Raw genomic sequence first — 12,665 nt, forward strand, 5'->3', positions numbered from 1 at the left:
AGTACCTATTAAGAGAAGGAAGGACACAGGATTACACTGACAGAGAAGGAAGAAAGCAATAAATGTCATAGAATCATAGGATAGTTTGGGTTGGAAGGGACCTTTAGAGGTCATCTAGTCCAAATGCCCCCTGCAATAAGCAGGGACGTGTTCAACTAGATCAGGTTGCTCAGAGCCCTGTCCAACCTGACCTTGAGTGTTTCCAGGGATGGGGCATCTACCACCTCTCTGAGCAACCTGTTCAAGTGTTTCACCAAATTCATCATAAAAAATTTTTTCCTTATATCTTGTCTGAATCTACCTTCTTTTAGTTTAAAACCATTACCCCTTGTCTTATCGCTACAGGCCCTACTAAAAAGTTTGTCCCCATCTTTCTTATAAGCCCCCTTTAAGTACTGAAAGGCCTCAGTAAGGTCTCCCCGCAGCCTTCTCTTCTCCAGGCTGAACAACCCCAACTCTCTCAGCCTGTCCTCGAAGGAGAGGAGCTCCAGCCCTCGGATCATTTTTGTGTCCCTCCTCTAGACCTGCTCCAACAGTTCCATGTCCTTCCTGTGCTGAGGGCTCCAAAGCTGGATGCAGCACTGCAGGTGGGGTCTCACCAGAGTGGAATAGAGGGGCAGAATCACCTCCCTCGATGTGCTGGCCACGCTTCTTTTGATGCAGCTCAGGATATGGTTGGCCTTCTGGGCTGCGAGCGCACATGTTGGCTCATGTCCAGCTTTTCATCCCTCAGTACCCTCAAGCCGTTCTCTGCAGGGCTTCTCTCAGTCCCTTCATTCCCCAGCCTGTATTAATATGGGGGGTTGCCTTGGGAGCAGAGGGACCTTGCACTTGGCCTAGTTGAACTTCATGAGGTTCACATGGGCCCACTTCTTGAGTTTGTGCAGGCCCCTCTGGATGACATCCCTTCCCTCAGGCATGTCAACTGCACCACACAGCTTGGTGTCATCTGCAAACTTGCTGAGGGTGCACTCGATCCCACTATGTCATTGATGAAGATATTAAGCAGCACTGGTCCCAGTACGGACCCCCGAGGGACGTCACTCGTTACTGATCTTCATCTGGACATTGAGCCATTGACCACTACTCTCTGGATGTGACTATCCAGCCAATTCCTCATCCACCGAATAGTCTACCCATCAAATCCATATCTTTCCAAATGAGAGAGAAGGATGCTGTGGCGGACTGTGTCAAAGGCCTTACAGAAGTCCAGATAGATGACATCTGTAGTGCTTCCCTTGTCCACTGATGTAGTCATTCCATCACAGAAGGCTACTAGGTTGGGTCAGGCAAGACTTGCCCTTGGTGAAGCCATGCTGGCTGTCTTGAATCACCTCCCTGTCCTCCATGTGCCTTAGCATAGCTTCTAGGAGCATCTGCTCCATGATCCTCCCAGGCACAGAGGTGAGGCTGACAGGCCGGTAATTCTCTGGGTCCTCCTTTCTACTGTTTTTTAAAATGAGTGCAATTCATCTGACTGCCATGACTTCAAATGTCATGGAGAGTGGCTTGGGAACTACATCAGCCGATTCCTGCAGGACTCTGGGATGCATCTTGTCAGGTCCCATAGACTTATGTATGTTCAGGTTCCTCAGGCGGTCTTGAACCTGATCTCTTACAGTGGGAGGGACTCTGCTCCCCCAAGTCCCCGTCTTGAGGTGCATCCATTTGAGAGCTGTGGGAAGAAAGGTTGCCAGTGGAGACCAAGGCAATAAAGTAGTTGAGTACCTCAGCCATCTCCTCATCCATTGTTACTACTTTGCCAGTCTTACTCATCAAGAGGGTACACTTTCTTTGACCATCCTTTTCTGGCTGACATACCTCTAGAAGCCCTTCTTATTATTCTTTGTGTCCCCTGCCAAGTTCAGCTCCAGCCATGCCTTGGCCTCCCTGACCCCATTCCTACACAACTGGGCAGCGTCCCTACTCTCTTTCCCAGAATATCTGTCACTGCTTCCATTGCCTGTGCATATCCTTCTTGCCCTTTAGTTTGACCAGCAGGCTCGACTCATCCATGCCAGACTCTTGCCTTCCTTTCCTGATTTCTTACACCTGGGACCTAGAGCTCTTGCACTCTATGAAAAGTATCCTTAAAGATCTGCCAGATCTGTTCTGTTCCCTTGACCCTGAAGGCACTTTCCCAGGAGGTCTTCATGACTAACTCCTTGAACAGCTGGAATTTTGCTTTCTTAAAATTCAGGGTTCTGACTTTACCCTTTGCCTGAACCATATACCTTAGGACTGCAAACTCCACCAGTGCATGATCACTGCATCCCAAGCTGCTTCTAATCTTAACGTCACTGATTAGCTCACTTGCATTGGTGAACAACAGGTCCAGTATCGCATCCCCTCTGGTAGGGCTGTATATTACCTGGCTTAAAAATTTATTGTCAGTGCTCTCCAGGAGTCTCCTCGATTGCCTACAGCTTGCCGTGCTACTTTTCCAGCAGATGTTGGCTGGCTGAAGTCCCCCAGCACCATGAGAGCCTGCGAGCATGACGCCTCCTGTAGCTGGAGTATGAAGGCTTTGTCAGTAGGCTCCCCTTGACTGGGTGGCCTGTAGTAGACACCAACCACAAGGTTGCCTTTGTTGCCTCGGTCTATAATTCTTACCCATAACCTGCTCATGAGTATTCTTCAGAGACAGCTCTTCACAATCTATCCATTTCTTCATGTAGAGGGTAATCCCTCCACCCCTCTTTCCTCGCCTGTCACTTCTGAACAGCCTGTAGCCATCAATAGCCCCACTTCAGTCATGGGATTTGTCCCACCAAGTTTCAGTAATGGCAACTAGCTTGTAGTTTTCTAGCAGCACAGTGCCTTAAGTTTGATAAATCTCTCTTTAGTAAAGCCTTAGTAAGCTTCCTGCTACTATCCCAACTGACATTTTTACAAACTTTAGGGAAATACAGGCTAAAGGGAATGCACTATAAGCTCAAGTCCAACTTATGAAAAAGCAGTGAGTGTAAACCTTTAATGCTCCCATTAGTGAACAATTTAAAGTACAAGTAGATACAGCCCTGTAGTGCATTCACATTATCTTTGGTTCTGTCTCAGTGCTGAAGATTACATTAGATAATCCCTGGAGTTCCACTCCAGCCATTAATTTTTGTCATTCTGATACAATTATGTTACAGATAGAGACATAGGTACAGATCTGAGGCATAGGTAGGTTCAGTACTAAGGGAAAACTGAAAGTCAGTACTAGAACAGGTTAGGTCTGAATCCTGCTTGTCTGTTCGAGTCAGAAGGCACAAAATACTGCACCCAAAGTGACTACCATTTTTTTGAGGGAAGAATCTCTTACTCTCATGAGACATTGCAAAGAAGAACACACTAAATATTGAATACCTGGGAGAAAGGTTTCTGTGCTTTATTACACTGTTTGAAATAAATTCCCTGCTCCTGATATGATTGGAGGCATTTTATACTAATTTCAATGGATTACTGCATCACTAACAACTAAGCTGTGAAATACAGGACTCACTGTTGAAATACTAGCTAAAAAATAATTTACTTTTAATAAAAATATATATGTAGAGATGTTAAGTCAAAAATTGTGAGCTGCTAGCTAGACTAAAATCACAAAGTATTCCACATAGAAGTGAGCATTTATTATGAAACCTGTTTTGGTTAATCTTTCAAACTATGTCTTGTTCTCAGGTGGTACATGTTCTAAGTAATTGCCTGTGACCTAAAATTAAATGGCAGAGGTAATAATGCATGTTTTGCTCCCTCTGCAGGTGTATTTATCACTCATGGAGACGTAGGAGTAGGGACCATTGTCGGTTCAGCAGTTTTCAACATCCTCTGCATTGTTGGTGTCTGTGGAATGTTTGCAGGGCAGGTTAGTAAGATACTTATCTTTATGGAGCTCATTTGCTTACAATTTAGATGTTTCCATGGGCAGATATTTAAAAAAAAAAAGAGCATTAGTCAAAGCCAAAAATGAGCTGGCATTGTGAAAAATGTGAAATGTTAGAAAGAATGTACAAATGCTTTAAAAATAGCAAATGTTTCCAAAAAGTTAAGCTGTAGTTCCAGCACTCTGAACATGTACCATACAGAGCAAACTGGTTCTTCTCATACAATAATGTGTTCACAGTCAACTGATCCATGGTATCTGCTAATCCTTGCTGGTACTGACGGTGATCAAAGAATCTAGGACACAAGCATGAGATTTGCTCCATCTACTCAGTAGTTGGTTAGAATGTGTATCATATTTTTTCAAGTAATAAGTGTGATATATCCACAGATATAATGAAGTGGGAATCATTGATTTACTGCATTACAATGAATGGTACTTTACAGTTGAAATTATGATAATTAAAATATCATTAGTAAGAAATGTATTTAATTAATGGAAGTTTCTGTATGATTTTTATTACTGGTGGCTATTATAGATCCATTGTCTAACAGATTGATATGTCTTCCCGTTAGCATAAAACTGTGATTGGTTCCAGAATTGTTGCTAATAATAATTCTGCTCACACACCTAAGTGATTGCAAGATAGACCCCTTTGTTTTGTCTTTAAAATCACATACTTTGTTGGTTGAAGGTGTGATATTTTTCAGGTGGTTTGTCTCACCCAGTGGTCTGTGTTCCGGGACTCTGTGTACTACACAATATCTGTGATCATACTTATTGTTGTAAGTAGTTCTCTTACCAATTAATGTGTTTCATTGCTTGAATTTTTGGAGGACCAGCCTGCTAACCATTGATACACATTGGTAAATATTTATTTTTCTAGCTGGTTCTAGTGACATCTGGAAGTGAGGGCTCAGCTCCACAATACGGTTCAAACATGAAAACTTCATACAGACCCACAGAATATGTGTCCATCATGTTCATCAATGTCCATTCATCTTGTGCCTACAGCCTGTAAGGTTCTGCAGGCTACTGTTAAACAGAGCAGTACTCTCTTCTGACCTAGGAGACTGCTTGTTGTGGACATAAAAAATTTGAGCTGCATCTCTATTTTAAATAGGGAAGGTGGCTGTTTCTTGCTTCTACACAGTAATTTTATTTCACAGATTCTGGGTAAATATTTCTAAATAGAGAACGGGTGAGATACCACTTTGTTCATCTAGAGCAGTGTAGTAGTTCTTGAACATACACATTTACTGTGTTTGGTGGCAAGGAGAGCAAGAATCCACTTAGTCTGTTTGGTAATTAATATCGATCACTTGCCACCCATTCAGTTACAGAAGTTACATAGGGTGGAGTAAAATGTGTATAACCTTTTGGCCTAAGAGCAGAAGTAAAATGACTGATTTTTTTTGCTAAAACTAGTCTAGCTGTTAAAAGGACTCAGAGCTGGGTATCTTCAGAATACTTGCTGTCTTTTCTACCGCACAGCGTGCAAGTACATGTGTGCATATCACATGCTTACACTCTTTTACTAAATAGTATTTATAACAATCACTGAGAGGTATCTAAGCCTTGTTCATGAGGTCTGTGCTTTGTTAGGGGTACAATCCATACAGTGAAAGTTCTGATTAGAAAGGGTCAAAGCTTGAGTGGTTTCTGGCTAGATATGACTGATATTTATTAAATAAATTTGACTGTTTTTCAAGGTAGATGAGAGAAATGGTCAATTTATGTGGGTTTTTTTTTTCTCCTTCTTCTAGTTCATATATGATGAGAAAATAGAATGGTAAGTTGTGTAAATTATTCCCTACAGTCCTGTATTTGCCATGAGACTCGATTAGTAAATTAGACTTGCAGTGTAATTAACTTTCATTCATACCCACTGGGAGTACGAGCTGGATTTGACACCTAGGAAATCCTATGTATTTTCTTTGGTTATATTTTTTATGATGATCAGGGAAAACTAAAAGAAAATTTAAGAACCTGGAAACATTAATGAAGTAAATAAGCTATATGTAAGGCCTGAAGACTCACACGTGCAGAGAGGGTAACCAAAGTTCTGCTGCTCCAATTCTGGCTGTTAACATTTATGGGGGTGCTAGGTGTCCCTAGGAACAGTCCAAGCAGGCTCCTAGTGGAAGATCATAAGCATTTTCTAAAAGAGTCCTCTCAGAGTGTGTGGCCTGTGCTTCAGCACTGAAATGACAAAAGGTATTGCCATTATGATCCTCAGAGGGTAGCTATGGTTTCAGTCTGCATAGCACATTTCTGAAATATAAGCATTACATTTTATTTGCACATTTATTGGAACCTGAGGGTCTGCTTCCCCCCAGTCTGCTGAGACACCATCTAATCTTAATGATGTGAATCCTGTGTACATAAAAATGTGACTTGTACTAGATGTTTAATGCACACTCCTACATCAAACTTGTAAAGCATACAGCTGTTTGAATGGCCTTTTAACAGGTGTTTTGGGTTTTTTTCTCTTTGAGGTGGGAAAGCCTTGTACTCATCATTATGTATTCATTCTACATACTTATCATGAAGTAAGTGGTTTTTTCCTCCGTATGCCCTTTAGGTGTTAAATAACCATCATTCTTTTGGTGTGATTTTGTCCTTGGCCTTCCTGCTGAGGACAATACAGCCAGTTATGTTTCTGTGTAAGATCCCTTGCTTTTTTGTGCATAATCAGTTTCATCTAGATTTGTGCTCAGTTAACAGCAAATATTTTCATGCATTCTTTTCATAGTGCACTGAAATAAAGTAGCTTTCAGAAGAAGTTGAGACAAAATGTCATTTATGCAGAGATCTATTAAAAAGTCCACTGGGTACCCTGGATTGTAAGCACACAGCGTGTCAGTTATTAGACATATTTTGTAACCTCAAGGTTACAAAAGAACAGGGTCAAGTAGCGTTACACAGACTGCTAAGTATGTAATGGTCTTCAGATCGTCTCATACCAGATTGTATACTGACATCCTTCTTTTGTAGTGTCACTGCCTCTGACAGGAGAGTTAGAGGTCTGACTGTTACTGCAAGGGTCTGTGAGTTCACCCTTCTACTGCAAGTTACTTAGACTTGGTGCCCTTCCCTCACAAATCACCCTTTTTGAACTTCAGCCTCCCTTTTCTTCTACATCAGGTCTTAGCAGAGTTCATTGACAGCCCTCTTAGATCCCACCCTAGTGCTAAAATACGTGCATCTTTCTTTAGAAGGGTAAGGTCAACAGTCCCAGAAATGCTCAAGCACCTGCCATGGGGAAAACAGTACTGAGATAAATAGTGAGATGGATTGCAGGCTGATGCAGCAGGGAGGAAGCCATTGTATAGTGAATGTCCTGGCTCCAAAATCTGCAGCTTCAGCGTTTTTCCATCAATAAATCTGCTCTACTGTCTTTTTGCAGTCTGTTGTGTCTCATGAGAGATAGGTACAGCCCTTGCTTTCCTATCAGCTTGCCACTAAATTGTATAGTCCTTTCTCTTAACTTCCTGTTAGTTGTCAGAGAACATGCATCTAGGCTTTACTGCTTGCCTGCATAAGTTGTTCTCAGGTGCTTAAAAGTTTGACGAGGAAATGCAACAATCCAACCTTTTCAGACCTTTACTTTGCACTTTCAGATACAATATGAGGTTGCAAAATTTCTTCAACCTTAAAAGCAAGAATGTTGGAAATGGTGACACAGTCAACAATGAGCTGGAAGATGGTAATAAATGTTATGCCTCTAGTTGTGATGACCCATCCATTCCATTACTAAGGAAAGGTAAGGCTGAGCAGACAGGACTTGGAAAAAGACTAGTTCACAGGATATTCTTTTTATTTCTTTAATGCGGATCAAAACAGTATTACAATTCAATCATAAGCAGAAACTTTTATTGGGTTAACTTGACAATTCAGCAGTCAGACTGCTAGATAAAAAAAAAAACAATGAAAAATATTTTTATATTCTGGAAACAAGCTGCTTTGCACATTGGCAATTTTGCTCCCTTTTTATCTCCTGTTCAGTGGTGAGCTACAACACTGTGAAAGAAAGATATTTTTTTTGCCAGGAAGAAGGTAATTTTCACTTCAAAAATTATTTTGGAACTAGAAGCTGGGACTTGAGTGTTGAAGGAAAGGACATGGGCAGATCAGTGGGCAAGAGGGATTACATGTTGAGTTCAGATCCTCAGAAGACTGGCTTTTCACATACCTGAATGGTTCTGCATACATTGCCAAGCACATAAGTAAACTGTGAAATACAGGTTCTTTGCTGTCTGTGTCTTTGTCATAAAGGGGAAGATGATGATACCCAACTTTCGGTACAGAAGGTAAGCAAACTTACCTGGGTAATTTTGGCTTTTTTGTAAGCCTGTTTTTATCATTGTCTTATCCCTCTTCCCTTCCATTCCCTTTTTTCTCTGTAGAGCAAAATCATTCCTACCTTCAAAGCACAAACCATATAATTTAGTGAGCTCTTGGGCTATTCTTCATGAGTGAACTTCCCTTGTTTTGTTCTTTGCAAACATCTCCCATTCTAGGAGACTGAGCTCAGCAGCAATGTAGGTAGCATTTGGAAAGCTCCTCATGTAATAACAAATAGTAGCAAACAGGAATTTAGAGCAGACTCAGAGAATCCCACTCTTCTGCTTTTAGTGTTTAGGCTGGAATCTTTTCAAGGTAGGTACTGTCACAACAGGTTTGTGCAGGGAGAGCACACACGGTATTTAGACCTATCTCTATTATTTAGTTTAATAGAGATTTTAAATTGCTTCTCATAGAACATTGTAGCATAATTAAATGAAGATGTCTTTGAAATACTGTTATCTCATTTTACAATGAATTTTGTGAGCATTGGCTAGGATATAGTGAAGTCTGTCACTTGGATGTTGAGGTACATACACACAAGGTTCAGAGGATACCTCCTAGGGCAGTTGTTACTTACATATTCAAGTGGGGACAAAGAAAAGGGTGATCCAGTGAAAGAACACAGATATTAGTGGTTTTTACTTCTGAGGCATTTGTTGGGTTCTGATGTCATCTCCCTGCATGCTCTCCTCTCTAGCCACTCTGTGCTAAAGGCATAATAGTACAGAGTGCTTGCCTGTCCACCTAGCTCCTTTTCAGGAAATGTGAAGATTATTTAGTGCTTGTGAGGAACATGCAGAACTTTTAGGAAAAGGAGCAAGAAAGCTAATAAAAACCTGGACTCATGAGAACGGTGTCTCCACCAGCAACTGTCCACAGCAGATTTCTTCTCTAATTTCCCTCAAAGATGCACTGAGACTGCAGTTTCAGGCAGATTCCCTTTGTCTTCTCCAGCATCCATTAAGCAAATACATGTTCCATTGGAGGGACTACTGTTCAAAGTGTGAGAGTGTAGATATTATCACAGGCAAACCTACCTGGGATGAAAGAGGACATGAAGAAGAGATTAAGGAGGTGACAGGATTTGGAGTGAGCAGTGGGAGAGGAGGATGGCAGTGTTAGCCTAGCTGCTTTATAGATGGGTGCTTTATGTGTCAAGAAGCTGTCCTAGAAAACAGTCACATGGCTGCCTGTTGCGTCTCCCTTCTGTTGAGTCAAAATATGCCATGACCTATCAGTGATTTGTTGTTAGTTGACACTTGGCTGGCTTCACAAGCTGAGTTGCACCATCCCAGCAGCACCTTTCAGCAACAGGAGCACTGCTAGTAGCAGGGAGAGAACTAGAGCTGGCTTCTGCCTTACTTCCAGCCAGTGGTTAGCAAGTTTCAGGATCCACCAAAAAATCTCTCTTGGCTTCACCAAGATGTAGGTCTAACCTTAGTCTGATTTTCCACAGGAGGAAAGTCTGGTTACTTCCCAAAAAAGAACAGTTGCTTTGGGTGAGGAACTTTCTTCCTGCCACGGATGGTTAGTCTGTTGCCCAAGGTGCAGATAAAAGGGGAGTTCACATGCTGCACAGCTCTCTTTTATGCTTGTTTTATTACTTTCAAGAGCTTCCAATGGCACAATATAAAAGCTTCCATTACTCAAGTTTCAGAGAGAAAAAAGAGTTTTTCACCATAAGATAAATTCAATTTCAAGGGCGAACACACAAGTAAAGGTGAAACATTTGTACGTTGTTTATAATGCTCCTGTTTTAAAAGTACAAACATGTGGCTCACTGTCCTTGGCTTTTATTATGTTGACCCAAATTTCCACCAGGTGACATGGTTTGATTCCTGCCTCAAACCAGAAACTCTTGAAAAAAGTGGGTTTCTGAGGGCCTGATCAGCAGTCAGCTAATACCAGCAAGAAGCTTTCTGTTGATTTTGACAGGGTTGTTGGTGATGACTCTTCATGGTGAGCATAAAGTTTAGATAGTTTGTTAAAAGCAAAAGCTGTTCTCAGAAGATATTTTTCTAAGGAATATCACAGAAGAGAAGTGAAGAAGCCTTTTCTCCGTCTCACATTTGTGAAAACCACTTTTGCCATTTTTAGGTGGAGCCTGTTTGTACCATATGGGGCCAATGTACATGTGTTTATGGGCATGGGGAGTGAGAATTAAGAGAGGTTATGAAAACGGAAGAGCAATGTGCTGCAGTAAGTCAAAATAGCTGCAGTTAGTTATATATTTATAGTGATGTATTCTACATCAGTTCTGAGGCTTTTATCATGGTATCGCATCAAAGCTGGGTATATTTGGTCACTGTCTCCTTAGTGCTCTGAGAAACTGCAGTGCTTCCATGTTTTTCATTACGCTGTAAAATAAAGAAGCACTTTGGAGACCACTGGAGAAACTCACGTGAGAACAGTTAATCCGATGGAACCTTACCAGGATTGCTGTCAAACATTTCTTTTTCTTTGTCTAACTAAAGCAAATGTTACGCTACTGTGGTTGAGTCCTGTTCTGTGAGGACTGGTTCCTAGGAAGCTTGTCTGGCTATATATTCCTTCATAGAAAAGGTGCTACACTCTAAGAGTCATTGGAATGGATTTGCTACTTATTTGTGTCATCAGCTGCAGTACTCATCAAGGTTAATTTGTTTTAGATGTTGGCGCTGGGGGAGGATAATTGCTTCTTTATGTTTACCAAAGGCAAAATTACTACTAGTCCTATTCTCTATTAGAGATATACTAAGCTGCAAGACAAAACTACAGCATGGATTCTTTGAGTAGGGCGTATTTCTTTGTGAAACCAAAGATCTCTTTATGACACTTCAGGGGACCCCAGTGTACCAACTGAAAACCCATTTTAGTTAAACAAAGCAAGACACTCAAATGCTAAAGGGTAAAAGATATAGCTGTTGATTGGTAATTTAGAGGCTTGCTAGGTTTTTCTTGTTGAATGACAGTGGAAGGATATATTTCTTCAACTTGAGATACGTTAGAAGGTGCTTGAGACAGCAAAGCCTTTATTGCATGATGTGGTTTACATGCATGCATGGATCCAGTCTTCTTCCTGAAAAACAAAAATATTTCAACATTGTGGCAATACAAAAAAAAAAACAAACACCACAATACAGATTTCTGTGTGTTTAGAACAGGTCTGTTTTAATTCCTTTGTTTGAGTTGAATATTTTCTTAGATTTCCTTTGCTCCCTGAGTGGAACCATGCACTAATAATTACCTTTCACTTCTACCTCCTAAATTCTCTTCCTCTTCTTAATGTAAGTAACTTAATGCAAAAGGGGAGTGGGAGGGTGAAGCCAAGGTAAGCAAAGCAGAAAACAAGCAGTAAAGAATTTTGTTGGTTTTTTTCCATACATGTTATTACATGTAATAATTAATATTTATTACAGTCATATGCCTATTTCCTGCCCTGCTTTCTAATACCACATGGGTATGTCTCCTGTCTGCTGAGCCTTGCACTGCTTGCTATGTGTAGTCTGTAGCATTTGTGAGAATATTGGTTTGTTGTTGAGCTCTGAAAGTCCTTGCCTGTACTTGTGTTGATTCCCAGTAAAAGTTTGTCTCTTTGTTTGTGTTCTTAACACAGTAGAACAAAACTCTTAACCTTGGTACAAGTTCCTTTATATTAACAAAGGCTTACTTATAACATGTATTTGTTTGTGACAATTGTTTTTCATTATTTCAAATCTTGTCATGTTAGAGATATTGATAATATTCTGTGACAGTAAAGTGAAGATTTCCAAAAGGAGTGAGCACAACATTAGGGACTTCTGGATGTGCAACAACCTGATCCAATGGGATAGCTTCAGTGGTTTCAGGAGTGCTGTCTACACTGCCACAGTGCACATGCTTTTAGAGAAGGCTTACAAAATCATAGTGGGACAAGTAATGAATACTGGTACTACAGCATGAATGGCTGGGTGAAATCTGCTCCTGCTCATCTGAGAGTGGGTTGGTGGCTACTTTAGCAGAGTGAAATCCCTTTTCAGCATGTGATCTAAACAAAGTGCACAACTGATGAGCAGATTCATCAGGCTGTAGAAATATTACAAGAAAGTCACTCATAAATTCAAGCATTCAGATGAATATTACCCGCACCTGAGCCTGAAAAGAATGGCTCTGGGTGATGGGAAAGATGGTAAGATCAATTCCACAACTAACTCTGTCTGTTGTGATCATTAGTGAAGGGAATGCAGCAGTATGGCAAAAACAGTGTTGTGATGGTGGATGAGATCATCTGCTCCAGTCCCCCCAAATACCGGTTCCCTGAAGCTGGATTACGGATTATGATTACAAATAAGTTTGGACCACGTACCAGAATGCGGATGGCAAGCCGACTCATCATTAATGAGGTAGGTTCATTAAGAAAGCAATAAATGACTATGAGGCAGAGAGGTTGCCAAAAAGCCGTGCTCATAGTGATTCAGGTCAAATACTGCCA

At 41.1% G+C, this 12,665-nt stretch overlaps 1 protein-coding gene across 2 annotated transcripts in view; it reads left to right on the forward strand.

Moving 5' to 3' along the window:
• The window catches only part of SLC24A4 (solute carrier family 24 member 4), a 95,121-nt gene that overhangs the window by 61,578 nt on the left and 20,878 nt on the right, over positions 1-12,665 (forward strand). Inside the window, exons 6-11 of one of the 2 annotated variants that reach the window (XM_075103744.1) lie at positions 3,744-3,847; positions 4,576-4,650; positions 5,632-5,657; positions 6,364-6,417; positions 7,489-7,631; positions 12,407-12,576. In XM_075103744.1, coding sequence (XP_074959845.1) covers positions 3,744-3,847; positions 4,576-4,650; positions 5,632-5,657; positions 6,364-6,417; positions 7,489-7,631; positions 12,407-12,576 — 572 coding nt within the window. The remainder of the gene's footprint in view (positions 1-3,743; positions 3,848-4,575; positions 4,651-5,631; positions 5,658-6,363; positions 6,418-7,488; positions 7,632-12,406; positions 12,577-12,665) is intronic. The other variant, XM_075103745.1, reaches the window with a different exon arrangement.

The sequence above is a fragment of the Phalacrocorax aristotelis genome, chromosome 9 (assembly GCF_949628215.1).
Source record: "Phalacrocorax aristotelis chromosome 9, bGulAri2.1, whole genome shotgun sequence".
NCBI classification, from domain to species: Eukaryota; Metazoa; Chordata; class Aves; order Suliformes; family Phalacrocoracidae; genus Phalacrocorax; species Phalacrocorax aristotelis.